This window comes from Callithrix jacchus, chromosome 2 (genome assembly GCF_049354715.1).
Source record: "Callithrix jacchus isolate 240 chromosome 2, calJac240_pri, whole genome shotgun sequence".
NCBI lineage: Eukaryota > Metazoa > Chordata > Mammalia > Primates > Cebidae > Callithrix > Callithrix jacchus.
The window spans coordinates 2,595,728-2,612,773 of NC_133503.1; the positions used below are offsets into that span (position 1 = coordinate 2,595,728).

The 17,046-nt window shown below is 54.4% G+C and overlaps 1 protein-coding gene across 3 annotated transcripts in view; it reads left to right on the top strand.

The window, feature by feature from the left end:
• The window catches only part of PHKG1 (phosphorylase kinase catalytic subunit gamma 1), an 18,446-nt gene extending 1,714 nt beyond the window's left edge, over positions 1-16,732 (top strand). Inside the window, exons 1-10 of one of the 3 annotated variants that reach the window (XM_002759790.6) lie at positions 2,640-2,793; positions 6,148-6,264; positions 8,114-8,292; positions 8,800-8,854; positions 13,739-13,804; positions 13,997-14,160; positions 14,799-14,889; positions 14,974-15,127; positions 15,236-15,361; positions 15,712-16,732. In XM_002759790.6, the coding sequence (XP_002759836.1) occupies positions 6,182-6,264; positions 8,114-8,292; positions 8,800-8,854; positions 13,739-13,804; positions 13,997-14,160; positions 14,799-14,889; positions 14,974-15,127; positions 15,236-15,361; positions 15,712-15,957 (1,164 nt within the window). In that variant the 5' untranslated portion in view covers positions 2,640-2,793; positions 6,148-6,181 and the 3' untranslated portion in view covers positions 15,958-16,732. Of the gene's footprint in view, positions 1-2,639; positions 2,794-2,889; positions 4,702-6,147; positions 6,265-8,113; positions 8,293-8,799; positions 8,855-13,738; positions 13,805-13,996; positions 14,161-14,798; positions 14,890-14,973; positions 15,128-15,235; positions 15,362-15,711 lie in introns of those variants that run through there. The other 2 variants (XM_035291918.3, XM_035291919.3) reach the window with 2 other exon arrangements.
• Positions 16,733-17,046: the final 314 nt, after the last annotated feature.

The following is a 17,046-nucleotide window of genomic DNA, read 5'->3' on the forward strand; positions in this document are numbered from 1 at the left end:
TGGGGGTCCGGGCTGGGGTCCGGGCTGGGTTCCTGGCTGGGGTCCGGGGCTGGGGTCCGGGCTGAGGTCGGGAAGGCGCCGTCGCCGCCATCGGCCACCGAAGCGGGGGTGGGGTAGAGACGCCCGCCACGGCTCGAAGGCCCGGGCCTGGCCCGCGGGCAGCACAGCGGAGGCCTCCGGTGTCTGAAGGGCAGAGGGCACGGCCTGTCCCGGGCCCCCACTTCACCCACCGCACTCTGCGTCTCCCCGCGCGCTCTGCGGGACCGGAACTCAAAGGGTGGCTCAGGCCTGTAATCCCAGCACTTTGGGAGACCGAGGCGGGCGGATCACGAGGTCAAGAGATCGAGACCATCCTGGTCAACATGGTGAAACCCCGTCTCTACTAAAAACATTTTAAAAATTAGCTGAACATGGTGGCTCAAGCCTGTGTAATCCCAGCACTTTGGGAGACCGAGGCGGGCGGATCACGAGGTCAAGAGATCGAGACCATCCTGGTCAACATGGTGAAACCCCGTCTCTACTAAAAACATTTTAAAAATTAGCTGAACATGGTGGCTCAAGCCTGTGTAATCCCAGCACTTTGGGAGACCGAGGCGGGCGGATCACGAGGTCAAGAGATCGAGACCATCCTGGTCAACATGGTGAAACCCCGTCTCTACTAAAAACATTTTAAAAATTAGCTGAACATGGTGGCTCAAGCCTGTGTAATCCCAGCACTTTGGGAGGCCGAGGCGGGCGGATCACGAGGTCAAGAGATCGAGACCATCCTGGTCAGCATGGTGAAACCCCTTCTCTACTAAAAACATTTAAAAAATTAGCTGAACATGGTGGCTCAAGCCTGTGTAATCCCAGCACTTTGGGAGGCCGAGGCGGGTGGATCACGAGGTCAAGAGATCGAGACCATCCCGGTCAGCATGGTGGAACCCCGTCTCTAATAAAAACGTTAAAAAAATTAGCTGGACATGGTGGCTCAAGCCTGTGTAATCCCAGCACTTTGGGAGGCCGAGGCTGGCGGATCACGAGGTCAACAGATCGAGACCATCCCGGTCAACACGGTGAAACCCCGTCTCTAATAAAAACGTTAAAAAAATTAGCTGGACATGGTGGCTCAAGCCTGTGTAATCCCAGCACTTTGGGAGGCTGAGGTGGGCGGATCACGAGGTCAAGAGATCGAGACCATCCTGGTCAACACGGTGAAACCCCGTCTCTACTAAATTACAAAAATTAGCTGGGCATGGTGGTGCGTGCCTGTAATCCCAGCTACTCAGGAGGCTGAGGCAGGAGAATTGCCTGAACCCAGGAGGCGGAGGTTGCGGTGAGCCGAGATCGCGCCATTGCACTCCAGCCTGGTGACAGAGCACGACTGTGTCTCCAAATAAATACATGAAAATGAAAAGGCCAGGCGCGGTGGCTCACGCCTGTAATCCCAGCACTTTCGGAGACCGAGGCGGGCGGATCATCTGAGGTCAGGAATTCAAGACCAGCCTGGCCAACAAGGCAAAACCCTGTATCTACTAAAAATAAAAAAATTAGCTGGGTGTGGTGGCAGGCGCCTGTAATCCCGGCTACTCGGGAGGCTGACGTAGGAGAATCGCTTGAACGTGGGCATCGCACTCCAACCTGGGCAACGGAGCAAGATCCCACTACAAAAAAATAATAGAATATTTTTTTTAAACCCACACATCTGATGTAAGATGAAAGCAAGGTTTTTTAGATGAACTCATGGAGGTTAGATGAGAGGTAGATCCCTCGAGGGGAAGATCTCTCTTTTTTTTTTTTATTTTGAGATGGAGTCTCGCTCTATCACCCAGGCTGAAGTGCAATGCCCAGGCACAAGCAATTCTCCTGCCTCAGCCTCCCGAGTAGCTGGGATTACAGGAGCCCACTACCATGGCCGGCTAAATTTTAAAAATATTTTTAGTAGAGACAGGGTTTCACTATGTTGGTCAGGCTGGTTTTGAACTCCTGACCTGATGATTCACCCATCTGGGCCTCCCAAAATGCTGGGATTACAGACGTAAGCCACCGCACCCAGCCTTTTATTTATTTTGAGACAGTCTGTTGCCCAGCATGAGTGCAGTGGAATAATCGTAGCTCACTGAGGCCTCAACCTCCCAGGTACAACCATATCTGGCTAATTTTTAAATTTTTTGTAGAGCCAAGGTCTTACTTTGTTGCCCAGGCTGCTGTCAAACTCATGGACGTCAACAATCCTCCTGCCTCAGTCTCCCAAAGCACTGGGACTACAGGCATGAGCCACTGCGCCCAGCCTTCCTGACCTGTATGGGTCTACGTTATGTAGGGTGATCATGCACAGTCCCTACATGTCCCTGTGCAGCCAGGGCAGTCAGCTGCTGCAGTTGTGCGCTGGGAAATCCTCCAGGGCCCTGCTCTCAGCAGACACGGAAATGAAAATCACTTCCAGAGGAGCAGGTTGTCTGGGCCTGGAAGCCAAGGGAGCTCCAGAGGGAAAACTGATCACTACGGGCTGTGGGCCTGGTCTCAGGCCACCCGAGCTTCCCTCACCCTCCACCAGAGGTCCCCAGTGAGACTCAGCCCCGCTCCCTGTCCCCGCAGAGCCTTGGCCTGCCTCCCGGGTTTGCAGTTGTGATTTATTTTTGGTACGTCAGCCACTGGTCATCAAATAGCAAAACCCAAAACAAGAGCAGCACGGTATCTTCCAAGTGTCTGCTCAGGACACGGCTTCAGCCCTCGGTGGTCCCCTCTCCCCAGGGACCCTGAGGCTTTTGGGATTCTTGTCAAGCTCCTTCCAGAGCCTGCAAGGACTTAACGGTGAGTAGCTAGGCGGGTGATGGACAGAGGTCAGGTGACAGGCAGGGAGCGGAGAGGCCTGGGGGTGGAGAAGATGGAAAGCCCCACATCTGTTCCATCCATTCCTCCTTTCTGAAGGCAGACAGACCCGGGAGAGTGGCAGCATTGACCCCTGAAACCCCCATCTCGGGGACTTCCCTACAGAAAAGAGGTCCCTGGGGCTGATCTGGTTTTTGGACTTTCAGAGTTCAGAGGAGGGAAGTTACATACTGAAAAGGACCAAGCCGGCCGGGTGTGGGAGAGCGAGGTGGGAGAGCGAGGCGGGAGGGCCACTTAAAGTCAGGAGCTCAAGACCGGCCTGGCCAACATGGTGAAACCCCGCCTCTACCAAAAATACAAAAATTAGCTGGGAATGGTGGCTCGTGCCTGTAATCCCAGCTATGCAGGAGACTGAGGCAGGAGAATGACTTGAACCTGGGAGGTGGAGGTTGCAGTGAGCTGAGATCTCACCACTGCACTCCAGCCTGGGCGACAGAGTGAGATTCTGTTAAAAAAAAAAAGGACCTGGGCCACCTCCTCCCATGTGGGAACCCTGTCCACAGGGGTCTTGGGAAAGGTGTGAGGGGTGAGTGGGGCAGTAGACAGAGGCACAAAATTGGCCCCAGGCAGAGCTGGGGGATGGGGCAAGAGAACCACTTCGTCAGCCCCTCAAGAAAGGTGAGTGAAGCCACAACTTGGCCAAGCTGGCTGTGCTGGCCTAGGCTGGTGTCTCGTAGGGGGTCCAGATGTACTTTCTGCTCACGGAGACTTGGGGAAGAGGAGAGAGCTGGCACTACCCAGCTTTGGGAGGTAATGAGGCACAGATGCCCACTGTGAGGACTCAGAAGGACTTGCCAGCAAATGGGCTTGTTTTTATGGGAAACACACACTCCTGGGCTCCATCGGGTTGCGGATGGGGCAGGCAGAGAAGGCCTGTGTGTGAGGCAGCCCAGATGCCTGGCACTGGGAGGAGGGGACTTGTTATTCTAAACCTTCTTCTGGTAACCAGGCACCCCGTAGTGGCGCCACCAGGATTCCTGGAACAGCCCGCTCAATCCCGGAGGCAGCCAGAGCTGCTGCTTGGCTGGTCAGCAAATTGGCCCCTTTGAGAGACCAGACCTCCTTGGGCCCAGAAGCAGTGGGGGACAATGGGGGACGGGGGGCTGGAGGCAGCGTTGGCCCTGCTGAGTGGCAGGTTGGGCCTGTCTCCCTGCCCTTTTCCCTGTTGGTAGATGATTTTCCACATTCCTCAAATCCTGCATCTGATTTTGTTTTGTTTTGAGTCTCACTCTCTCAAGCAGGCTGGAGTGCAGTGGTGCAATCTCAGTTCACTGCAAACTCCACCTCCTGGGTTCAAGCGACCCTCCTGCCTCAGCTTCCCAAGTAGCTAGGACCACAGGTCCAAGAGCCATCATGCCTGGCTAATTTTCCTATTTTTTGTTGAGATGGGGTTTCTCTTTGTAGCCCAGGCTGGTCTCGAACTCCTGACCTCAAGTGATCTGCCCACCTCAGCCTCCCAAAGTGCTGGGATGACAGGTGTGAGCCACCATGCCAGGCCCAAATCCTACATCGGAAGCAGGAGTTGAGTTCCCCGGTAGGAGCTTCCGTGTTCCCGAAGCAAGGTGGGGTGGTTCAGTGCCTCTGTGTCCAAGCCGGAGTGTCCTGGCCCTGTACTGGCTCCACAACGCAGCAGGTCCACTCAGGGCTCACTGGCCATTGTTAGGTAAGACATGGGGCATTCTGCTGGCAGGACCCTGAGCCAAAGGGTACCCGCCCAACCGTTGATTCACATTCAAAAAATAGCACCAGCTGGACACCTGCACTGGACACGGGGAGCAGAGATGGCGAGGACATCCTAGAGATGACCGTCTAGATGACACGCACTGACAGGTGACACCAGAGGCAGGGACCAGGACGGACCCACCCAGCTCTCCATCCCTTAGAGCACCCGCCATGGTGGTTGGCAAAGAGTGGGTGTTAGTGTCTGCAGAATGAAGATGGAATGAATGAGTAATTATGAAAGTCCCAGTTATGGACAGAATATGTGAGAAAGGGCCGGGTGCAGTGGCTCACGCCTGTATTCCCAGCACTTTGGGAGGTCGAGGTGGGTGGATCATTTGAGGTCAGCAGTTTGAGACCAGCCTGGCCAACATGGTGAAACCCCATCTCTACTAAAAATACAAAAATTAGCCAGGCATGGTTGTGCGTGCCTGTAGTCCCAGCCACTCGGGAGGCTGAGGCAGGAGAATTGCTTGAACCTGGGAGGCAGAGGTTGCAGTGAGCCAAGATCACTCCAGCCTGGAAATTGTGGCCTGGTGTAGTGGTGGCTCACGCCTATAATCCCAGCTCTTTAGGAGGCTGAGGTGGGAAAATTGCTTGAGGCCAGGAGTTTGAGACCAGCCTGGGCAACAAAGGGAGACCTTGTCTCTACAAAAATCTTAAATATTAGGGCCGGGCATGGTGACACATCTGTAATCCCAACACTTTGGGAAACCGAGGTGGGCAGATCACCTGCAGTCAGGAGTTCAAGACCAGCCTGGTCAACAAGGTGAAACCCTGTCTCTACTAAAAATATAAAAAATTAGCCGGGTGTGGTGGCAGGTGCCTGTAATTCCAGCTACTGGGGAGGCAGAAGCAGGAGAATCACTTGAACCTGAGAGCCGAGATCGTACCACTGCACTCCAGCCTGGGGGATAGAGCAAGACTGTCTCTAGGGAAAAAAAAACCACCTTAAATATTAGCTGAGTGTGTGCTGCACAACTTCAGTCCCAGTTACTCAGGAGGCTGGGGTGACGGGATCACTTGAGCCCAGGAGGTTGAGGCTGCAGTGAGCTATGATCGTACGACTGCGCTCCAGCCTGGGTAACAGAGTGAGACCCCCATCTCTACAAAGAAGTTTGTGTGTTTGAGTTGGAGTCTCGTTGTGTCGCCCAGGCTGCAGTGCAGTGGTACGATCTCGGCTCACTGCAACCTCCGCCTCCCAGGTTCAAGTGATTCTCCTGCCTCAGCCTCCTGAGTAGCTGGGACTACAGCCGTGTGCCACCATGCCCAGCTAATCTTTGCATTTCTAGCAGAGACGGGGTTTCATCATGTTGGCCAGGCTGGTCTCGAACTCCTGGCCTCAAGTGATCTGTCTGCCTCAGCCTCCTAAAGCGTGGAGATTACAGGCGTGAGCCACCGCACCCGACCTCAATTCAGAAACGTTTATTTGGAAAACTCACTATAGGCCAGTCTGGTGCCAGGAGATGGAAGGATGAGTGAGAAACAGTTCCAGGCCCCAAGGAGAACACCCCCTGGGTCGGGAGGGCTCACAGCTTCTTTCTGCTCCCCTCTCAGAGTCGCCCAGAGTCCACCCGCTGAGCATCTGAGCATGACCCGGGACGAGGCACTGCCAGACTCTCATTCTGCACAGGACTTCTATGAGAATTATGAGCCCAAAGAGATACTGGGCAGGTAAGGCCCACGCTTTCCCTATGAAGCGCTGTCCTAAACTCCAGCAGGCCCTGCGGGCTACAGCCACCTCCGCTCTACCATGAGGACTAAACCCACTTGCATCCCCAAAGTGCTGTCCGCTTGGAGAAACCCTTGGTTTGGGGTCCTGCCCTCCTGAAGCCAGGACAGATAAGATAAACCTCTCCCAGCATAAAGTTCCCAGGGGCAGGTACAGTGGCTCACGCCTGTAATCCCAGCATTTGGGGAGGCTGAGGTGGGAGGATTGCTTGAGGCCGGGAGTTCAAGGTCAGCCTAGGCAACACAGCAAAACTCCGTATCTTTTTTTTTTCAGACAAGGTCTTGTCCTGTCGTCCAGGTTTGAGCACAGTGGTATGATCTTGGCTGACCACAGTCTCTGCCTCCCAGGCTCAAGTGATCCTCCCACCTCCGCCTCCCTGGTAGCTGGGACCACAGGTGTGTGCCACCACATCTGGCTAACCATCTCTATTTTAAAAAAAAGAAAAAAGCAGCCAGGCACAGTGGCTCACGCCTGTAATCCCAGCACTTTGGGAGGCCAAGGCAGGAGGATTGCTTGCGTCCAGGAATTCAGGATCAGCCTGGGCCACATAGTGAGACCTCGTCTCTACAAAAAATCAAAAATTAGCCAGATACGGTGATGTGCACCTGCAGACCAGCTACTCAAGAGGCACAGGTGGGAGGAATGCTCGAGCCCTGAGGAGTTGAGGGTGCAGTGAGCCGTGATCATGCCATTGCACTCAGCCTGTACAACAGAGTGAGACCCTATCACACACACACACAAAGTTCTTAGGTGTTGTTAACAAGCACATCTAAACCCAGCTTTGACCAGAGTCAGGCATCAGGAATAGAGGGAGGATTACAGCACTGAGCGTAGGCTTCTTTCTTTCTGTATGTTGAGCAAGAGCCCTGAACTAGGGCCGGGCACGGTGGCTCACACTTGTAATCCCAGCACTTCGGGAGGCCAAGGTGGGCAGATCACCTGAGGTCAGGAGTTTGAGACCAGCCTGGACAACATGGTGAAACCCCATCTCATACTAAAAATAGAAAATTTAGCTGTGTATGATGGCATGCACCTGTAGTCCCAGCTACTGGGGAGGCTGAGACAGGAGAATCACTTGAACCCAGGAGGAGGAGCTTCAGTGAGCCAGGCGCAGAGCAAGACTCTCACTCTCAAAAAAAAAAAAGAGCAGCCAGGCAAAGTGGTTGATGCCTGTAATCCCAGCAAGCACTTTGGGAGGCCAAGGCGGGCAGATCACCCAAGGTTGGGAGTTTGAGACCAGACTGACAAACCTGGTGAAACCCCTTCTCTACTAAAAATAAAAAAATATATATATATCCGCCGGGCGTAGCTGAGGTCGCCTGTAATCCCAGCCACTCGGGGGGAGGCGGAGGTTACAGTGAGCCGAGATCATGCCATTGCACTCCAGCGTGGGCGACAGAGTGAGACACCATCTCAAAAAAGAAAGAAAAAAGGGCCTGTGTGGGGGCTCATGGCTGTAATCCCAGCTACTTGGAAGGCTGAGGTAGAGAATTTCTTGAACCCAGGGGAGTGGAGGTTGCAGTGAGCCGAGACTGCACCACTTCACTCCAGCCTGGGCGAGACAGAGCCAGACTCTCTCTCATAAAAAGAGCACTGAACTAGGACTCGGATGGCCCGAGTGGGCGATCACTCATCAGCTCTGGGCAAATCACCCTCGGCGCCTGTATCTATTCATCCACCATCCCCAAAAGCTCAGAGGAAGCTGGGGGAAGTGTAAATCCGTTGACAGGGGCGGGACATCTCCGCTGGGGTGAGGGGTCCCCCGAGGCCGTCTGTCCTCTGCACTCCCAGGGGCGTTAGCAGTGTGGTCAGGCGCTGCATCCACAAGCCCACGAGCCAGGAGTACGCTGTGAAGGTCATCGACGTCACCGGTGGAGGCAGCTTCAGCCCCGAGGAGGCGCAGGAGCTGCGAGAAGCCACGCTGAAGGAGGTGGACATCCTGCGGAAGGTCTCAGGGCACCCCAACATCAGTGAGTGATGGCCCCGGGCCACACGGCGGGGGTGCCCCACCCCCGGTCATTCTGCACTGACAGCCCAAGCCAGGGAGTGTGGCCCCACCGCACAGCCGGCTAGAACCACCCAGGCTCAAGGGTCCCACTTGCACCCTCACTGCTGCGACATAGGGCGTCCCAGGCGGGGATGGATGCAGGTGGGGGAAAGGGAGTTTAATGTCCCTGGGCTGAATCAGCCAGGCACGGTGGTGCACGCCTGTGATCCCAGCCACTCGGGAGGCTCGGGCAGGAGCATCACTTGAGCCCGGGAGTTTGAGGCTGCGGTGAGCTGACTGCGCCATTACACTCCAGCCTGGGTGAGGGCTGTCTCAAACGTAACAACGATAATGAAGTCCCTGGGCCTGCCCACACCCCTGGTTGGCGATTCCCCTGTCAGCTTCTGAGGTCAGCCCACAGCAGCCCTGGCCCTCCCCCCGTGCCCGGGCTCCCCTGCTACCTGAGACCAGCCGGCCATTTCCATTTCAGTACAGCTGAAGGACACCTATGAGACCAACACTTTCTTCTTCTTGGTATTTGACCTGTAAGTACCCAGCCCCGGCGCCAACCGCACCCGGGAGAACCTCCGCCTGTTGTCCCCTCCCCCACCCAGGGCTGCCTGGAGGCCACCGCCAGTCCCTAAGCTGAGGATGCCAAATACATCCCGGTGTTTAGACAGATCAGCCCCTGGGTGGGGCGGCCGGGATTGAAAACTTGGGCTCACCGCTTGTGGGCTGGATCATTTCTTTAAATCTTGGTTTTCTCATAATAATTATGGGGGTGATAATAACACAGTGACTGGCACAGTGTGAATGCTAATAATTATTAGCTACAGACCGGGCGCACTGGCTTATGCCTGTAATCCCAGCCTCCCACTGTGGGAGGCCAACGCGGGCAGAACACCAAAGGTCAGGAGTTCGAGACCAGCCTGGCCAACATGGTGAAACCCTGTCTCTACTAAAAATACAAAAATTGTAATCCCAGCACTTTGGGAGGCCGAGGCAGGTGGATCACGAGGTCAAGAGATCGAGACCATCTTGGTCAACATGGTGAAACCCCGTCTCTACTAAAATTACAAAAAATTAGCCGGGCATGGTGGCGCATGCCTGTAATCCCAGCTACTCGGGAGGCTGAGGCAGGAGAATTGCCTGAACCCAGGAGGCGGAGGTTGCGGTGAGCCGAGATCGCGCCATTGCACTCCAGCCTGGGTAACAGGAGTGAAACTCTGTCTCAAAAAAAAAATACAAAAATTAGCCGGGCGTGGTGGCACACGCCTGTAATCCCAGCTACTGGAGAGGCTGAGGCAGGAGAGCCGCCTGAATGCAGGGAGCAGAGGTTGCAGTGAGCCGAGATCGCACTGCTGCACTCCAGCCTGGGCCACAGAGTAAGACTCTGTCACACACACACAAAATAATAGTTATTATTATTAGCTACAGTGACAATGATGATGGTGGGTCACTGGTATTTATTACTCTAGGCATGGGGGATTCGGCAATGAACACACAGACAGGGTCCCTGACGTATAGTTATGCACACACACAGTAGTTCTGCAGTTTTACTTCCTGAAGTTCTAGTCACCTGTGGTCAACTGTGGTCCATAATAGATGCATACAGCACACTACAATACATGACAGAAAGACCACATTCTTACCGCTTTTATTATGGATTTCAGTAACGTGTGTGTGTGTATATGTATGTATTTTCTTTTTTCTTTTAGAGATAGGGTCTTGCTATGTTGCCCAGGCTGGTTTCAAACTCTTGGTCTTGCCAGGCGCGGTGGCTCCTGCCTGTAATCCCAGCACTTTGGGAGGTCAAGGTGGGCAGATCACTTGAGGTCAGGAGTTTGGTAAAATCCTGTTTCTACCAAAAATACACTTTTTAATTAGTTAAGTGTGATGGCATGTGTCTGTAATCTCAGCTACTTGGGAGGCTGAGGCAGGGAAATCGCTCCCATGAGCCGAGATCGTGCCACTGCACTCCAGCCTGGGCGACACAGCAAGACTCCATCTCAAAAAATAAAAAATAAAGGCTGGGCACAGTGGCTCACGCCTGTAATCCCATCACTTTGGGAAGCCAAGGAGGGTGGATCACTTCAGGTTTTGAGTTCAAGACCAGCCTGACCAACATGGAAAAACTCCATCTCTACTAAAAATACAAAATTAGCTGGGTATGGTGGCACATGCCAGTAATCCCAGCTCCTCTGGAGGCTGAGGCAGGAGAATCGCTTGAACCCAGGAGGCAGACGTTGCGGTGAGCCGAGATCGAGCCACTGCACTCCAGCCTGGGCAACGAGAGCAAAACTCCATCTCAAGAAAACAACAAAAAAAAGCGATCCTCCCACCTCAGCCTCCCAAAGCGCTAGGATTACAGGCATGAGCCACCGTGCATGGCACAGTGTATTGATATAATTGTTCTATTTTATTCTTGGTTGTTAATCTTACTGTGCCTAATTTATAAACTTTATCTTAGGTGTGTACATATAGGAAAAACAGTATGTATGGGCTTCAGTGCTACCCATGGTTTTAGGCACCCACTGGCGGTTTGGGAACATATTCCCTGCAGATAAAGAGGGACAACTGTAGACATATATAAACTAGAGCAAGGGGTTAGTGAGAGACAGGGGCTTCTGAGACCCAGTGGTCAGGAAAGGGTGTCCAGGAAGGGACTCAAGCAGAGGGTGGCAGGATGTAAGGTCCGTCAGCAGCAAAGACCAGATCCTGCAGGCACTGAGTGTGAGGGTGACATGGTCTGATGTACTTTTCTTCCGAGTTTTGCTCAGTCACCCAGACTGGAGGGCAGTGGAGCGATCTTGGCTCACTGCCACCTCCGTCTCATGGGTTAAAGCAATTAATTGTCCTGCCTCAGCCTGCCAAGTAGCCAGGATTACAGGCACCCGCCACCAGGACCAGCAAATTTTTTTGTGTGTAATTTTTTCGTAGAGATGGGATTTCACCACATTGGGCAGGCTGCTCTGGAACTCCTGACCTCATGTAATCCACCCACCTTGGCCTCCCAAAGTGTTAGGATTACAGGCGTGAGCCACTGTGCCTGGCCTGACTTACTTTTGAAAAGATCCCACTGGCTATCCAGGGATGGCTGTAATGAGGCGGGACTGGAAAGAGGCCAGCAGCATCAGGGAGAGAGGAGGTGGCATAGGTTGCACCCGGGGTGTGGTCCAAAGATCAATATCGTCAGCACCATCATCACCACCATCATCATGCCCCTACCTCTACATCAACAGGATGAGTAAGACGAGCCCCTAATGGCTAAGCATCAAATTCGAACACCACAAAGTGCTCTGTGAAATGTGGATTCAAGGCTTATTATTGGCCAGGCACGGTGGCTCACACCTATAATCTCAGCACTTTGGGAGGCCGAGGTGAGAGGACTGCTTGAGGCCAGGAGTTTGAGACCAGCCTGAGCAACAAAGTGAGACCCCATTTCTATAAAAAAATTTATTCTTATTTTTATTTTTTAGTAGAGACGGGGTTTCACCATGTTGGCTAGGATGGTCTCGATCTCCTGACCTCGTGATCCACCCACCTCAGCCTCCCAAAGTGCTGGGATTACAGGCCTGAGTCACCGCGCCTGGCCTACAAAAAATTTTAAAATTAGGGCCAGGCGTGGAGTTCATGTCTGTAGTCCCAGTACTTTGGGGGGCTGCAGTGGGCCAGGAATAGGAGACCAGCCTGGGCAACATGGCATAACCCTATCTCTACAAAAAAATACAAAAATTAGTCCAGCATGGTGGCAGGTATCTGTAATCCTAGCTACTCAGGAGGCCGAGGCACAAGAATGGCTTGAACTTGGGAAGCAGAGGATGCAGTTGGCTGAGGCCGTGCCACTGCACTCCAGCCTGGGCAACAGGGAGACTGTCCAACCCCTCCAGACTCACCGGCTGCGGCCGTCTCAACTCTGCTCTGTGGCACTGTCCTGTACAGCCCTAGGGGGCAGCTCGAATGTCTTTAACCTTTGAAGAAGCTGCTGGGGGAAGCTATTTTTAACGGTGCCCTGAGGAGCCCTCCAGCATATAACCAGATGGTTCTAGCGGAGACTTCTTTCTACGTCATCCCAGGAGGGAAGAAGATTGAACTGCAGTTTTTAATCCCGCAACTGGCAAACTTTGTTACTGCAACTCTTGCACAGCCGACTTCCCATTTGTTTCCTGGGGAAAATCGGGATACTCAGCCAGGCGCGGTGGCTCTCGCCTGTAATCCCAGCACTTTGGGAGGCTACCTGAGGCCAGGAGTTCGAGACTAGCCTGGAAACACGGAGAAACCCTGTCTCTACTAAAAATACAAAAATTAGCCAGGTGTGGCGGGGGGGCGTCTGTAATCCCAGCTACTCAGGAGGCTGAGGCAGGACAATTGCTTGAATCTGGGAGGCGGAGGTTGCAGTGAGCCCAGATCATGCCATTGCACGCCAGCCTGGGCTACAAGAGCAAAAACTCGGCCAGGCGCGGTGGCTCAAGCCTGTAATCCCAGCACTTTGGGAGGCCAAGGCGGGTGGATCACGAGGTCAAGAGATCGAGACCATCCTGGTCAACACGGTGAAACCCCGTCTCTACTAAAAATACAAAAAAATTAGCCGGGCATGGTGGTGCGTGCCTGTAATCCCAGCTACTCGGGAGGCTGAGGCAGGAGAATTGCCTGAACCCAGGAGGCGGAGGTTGCGGTGAGCCGAGATCACGCCATTGCACTCCAGCCTGGGTAACCAGAGCAAAACTCCGTCTCTAAAAAAAAAAAAAAAAAAAGAGAGAGAGAGAGAGAACAAAAACTCTGTCTCAGATAAAAAAAAAAAATCTGGATACTCATCCTTCTCATCTGGATCTGAGGTCCTGGGCCAGTGGTTCAGGGTCCCCTTTCAGCCTCCAGCCATGATTTAGGCTCCGATACATCCCAGTCCACGGTGTCACTTCCATAGATGGAAGAGAAATGGTGCTTGAGCTGGGACTCCCCGATTGTCCACCAACTTCAGGGCCAGGGCGGAGTACTGCTCACAGGGCCACCAGCTTGGGGCCCGTTGCTTCCCTGGTTGCTTCCAGCCATCCTGGCCTGAAACCAGGGCAATGGGAACCTGGGAGAGGACTTACCTAGGAAATGCCTAGTCCATGAAAAGGTGGGATTTTTATTCCAGGGGAAATATTAAGTTAGGGGAAGAAACCCAGGTCATCTCTACCGCTCGGAGGGGCGATGAGAGCCTGAGGACCGGATGTGGGCCACCTCTCCTGCCTCCTTTGCTTTTCTCCCAGTTCTTCTCAAACCACTTCTCTCCTCACTTCCCGGGCTCCCCTCCCCAGACTGTGGTTCTCCATGGGGACTGGCCCACTTAGCTTCTAGAGGTACCAGGTGGAAGGCAGCTCTCTGGGAGCAGGGGAAGGAGGCTGGTGGTCTTGGGACCAACCCAGTTACCAATCCTGTTTCCACAGAATGAAGAGAGGGGAGCTCTTTGACTACCTCACTGAGAAGGTCACCTTGAGTGAGAAGGAAACCAGGTGAGGGTCCCTTTGCCCTTCTCTCTGCTCCCTCCCACTTGGCCTAGGGCCACGGGCACTGGGGTCTCCGGGGAGGCACGGCTGGGCGCATGTGCCGCTCCCTTGCAGTGTGGCTGAAATGTGAGCTGTGTCTCCCTGCCTGTCGCCTGACCCTGCACAGGGGAAGAGTGACAAGTGTGTGCCCCACCCTAGAAAGATCATGCGGGCTCTGCTGGAGGTGATCTGCACCTTGCACAAACTCAACATTGTGCACCGGGACCTGAAGCCTGAGAACATCCTTCTGGATGATGACATGAACATCAAGCTCACAGACTTCGGCTTTTCCTGCCAGCTGGAGCCCGGAGAGAGGCTCCGAGGTCCGGTAACATGACCTCGGCCCACGTCTGAGCCTCAGGCTCTCATCCCCCCTCCATGGAATAGAGATGGTCTGGGCTTCTCCTGTAACTTAATTCCCCAGAACAAAAATCCCACCATTTCATGGGCTAGGTATTTCTTCAGGTAAGTCCTCTCCCAGGCTCCCATTGCCCTAGTTCCAGACCGGGATGGCTGGAAGTAACCGGGGAAGCAGTGGGCCCTGGGCTGGAAGCCCTGTGAACAGTACTCCATCCTGCCCTGGGCCCTGAAGCTGGTGAACACTGGGGGAGTCCCAGCCCAAATGCCATTTCTGTTCCATCTCCCTTGTCAGTTTGGACTTCCTCTTTATTTTTGAGATGTGGGGCAATCTCGGCTCACTGCAACCTCTGCCTCCTGGATTCAAGCTTCCTGAGTAGCTGAAACTACAGACATGTGCCACCTTGCCCTGCTAATTTTTATATTTTTCACAGAGATGGGGGTATCGCCATGTTGGCCAGGCTGGTCTCAAACTCCTGGCCTCAGGTCACCCACCTGCCTCGGCCTTCAGTGCTAGGATTACAGACATGAGTCACTGCACCCAGCCTGGACTTCCTATTCTGAGCACCCTGCTGACCTGTCTTGATGGTGACTGTTCCTGCAGAGGTCTGTGGGACCCCCAGTTACCTGGCCCCTGAGATCATCGAGTGCTCCATGAATGAAGACCATCCAGGCTACGGGAAGGAGGTGGACATGTGAGTACCGGGGGAGAGGAGCACCCGGCTGGGCTGGGCCGGTGCCCCTGGCGCTGGTAAGTGGCCCTGAGCCCTCACATCCAGGTGGAGCACTGGAGTTATCATGTACACACTGCTGGCCGGCTCCCCGCCCTTCTGGCACCGGAAGCAGATGCTGATGCTGAGGATGATCATGAGTGGCAACTATCAGTTTGGCTCACCCGAGTGGGATGATTACTCAGACACCGTGAAGGACCTGGTGAGAGGCCACGGTGCCAGGCACCCCTGTCCGAGGAGGCCCTGCATCTCCTGACATGCTGAGGGGACCCGCCTTGACATTCTCAGTTCCTCTCTCGTCCCCTTCCAGGTCTCCCGCTTCCTGGTGGTGCAACCCCAGAGCCGCTGCACAGCAGAGGAGGCCCTGGCGCACCCCTTCTTCCAGCAGTACGTGGTGGAGGAAGTGCGGCACTTCAGCCCCCGGGGGAAGTTCAAGGTACGAAGCATCCCGACCCAGCCCCTGTGGCAGCTGCTGCCAGCACCCCACGTCCAAACCTCTAAGCTCTCTCCTCTCCCAGGTGTCCTTACACCCCAAGGGTTTCCAGAGCACCTGCCCCTCCCTCCTAGCCACCCTGTGACGGCTCCGGTTGCACTGCCAGCTTCAGAGATGATAGGTGTCAGCCCACTCCATCCCTGCAGATGCCAGTGAGGAGGAAGTGGGAGACACTAGGAGGGGCCCCAAGAAGCCACTCAAGGCTTCGTGGCAAACAAGTCCAGGGCGTCCCTGTGCTGGACGGCCAGGGGCTGGCTGGCGGGGGCTACAGCCCAGCTTCTCCTGGCTGGCAGGTGATCGCTCTGACCGTGCTGGCTTCAGTGCGAATCTACTACCAGTACCGCCGAGTGAAGCCAGTGACCCGGGAGATCGTCATCCGAGACCCCTACGCCCTCCGGCCTCTGCGCCGACTCATCGACGCCTACGCCTTCCGAATCTACGGCCACTGGGTGAAGAAGGGGCAGCAGCAGAACCGTGCTGCCCTCTTCGAGAACACACCTAAGGCAGTGCTCCTCTCCCTGGCTGAGGAGGACTACTGAGGGGCTGGCCAGTCAGGGAGGGCTGGGGGCAGGTGGGGAGGGGAAGCCAGGGAAATAAAAGCCAAAGGGGTGAGACGCATGCAGGCCTCTGCAGAAGGAGCTCTTGGCCCTCACCAGAAAGCCTTGGAGTTGAGGCCATGACCCCCTCTCACAGGCTGTGCATGAGGGAAGTGGGTGTTCCCACCACACAGCAATACCTGCAGGCTGGCCAGGCCCTGGGGGGGCAGAGATGACATGTGGCCTGAACCAGGGGCCCCCTGCTCCTCCCCTTCCTAGATGAGCCACCATCTCAGTTTCTCTTTAGTTACTGACACTCGGGCCCTCTTTCCTTAGGGTCCTAGGGTGAGGATCAAAGACACAGAAATGAGGTTGTATTGACCCCACGACCTCTAGTGACAGTGCAGGAGCAGGCTACTCTCCAGGAACATGTCTTTGGAGGCATATGGAGAAGGGGAACCAGGTGCGGTGGCTCACACCTGTAATCCCAGCACTTTGGGAGGTCAAGGTGGGAGGATTGCTTGAGGCCAGGAGTTCAAGACCAGCCTGGGCAACATGGTGAGATCCCATTACTATAAAAATTCAAAAAATTAGCCAGGCATGGTGGTGCACACTTGTAGTCCCAGCTACTTGGGAAGCTGAGGTGGGAGAATTGCTTGAGCCCAGGAGTTCAAGGCTGCAGTAAGCCGTGATCACCACTGTCCTCTGTGTGGGCAACAAAGCAAGACCCTGTCTCAGAAGAATTAAAATAAAAAGCAACAGAATGGGAAGCTTCTGCTATTTGTGTTCCTGGAGAATTATTTGCTTTGTGATCCCCACAATGCACCGCTTCACCTGGTACATCATGTGGTCCTCCCAGGCCCTTTAAACAGCCACATGCCTGCCTGTTACACACTGGAAACGAGTTTCCTTCAGACGGACACGAAATGACAGAGGAGGCCACGTAAAAAGCATTCTCCTTCCACAGCAATTGGCCAGGAAAACAAACAGAACCACAAAATCCTGCCTTCAGGAGACAACGTCGGCTTCCTGAATCATCTAGGGAGAAAGTGGGCGAGAACGGATTTTAAAATGTTTAACAAATGGCCTTCA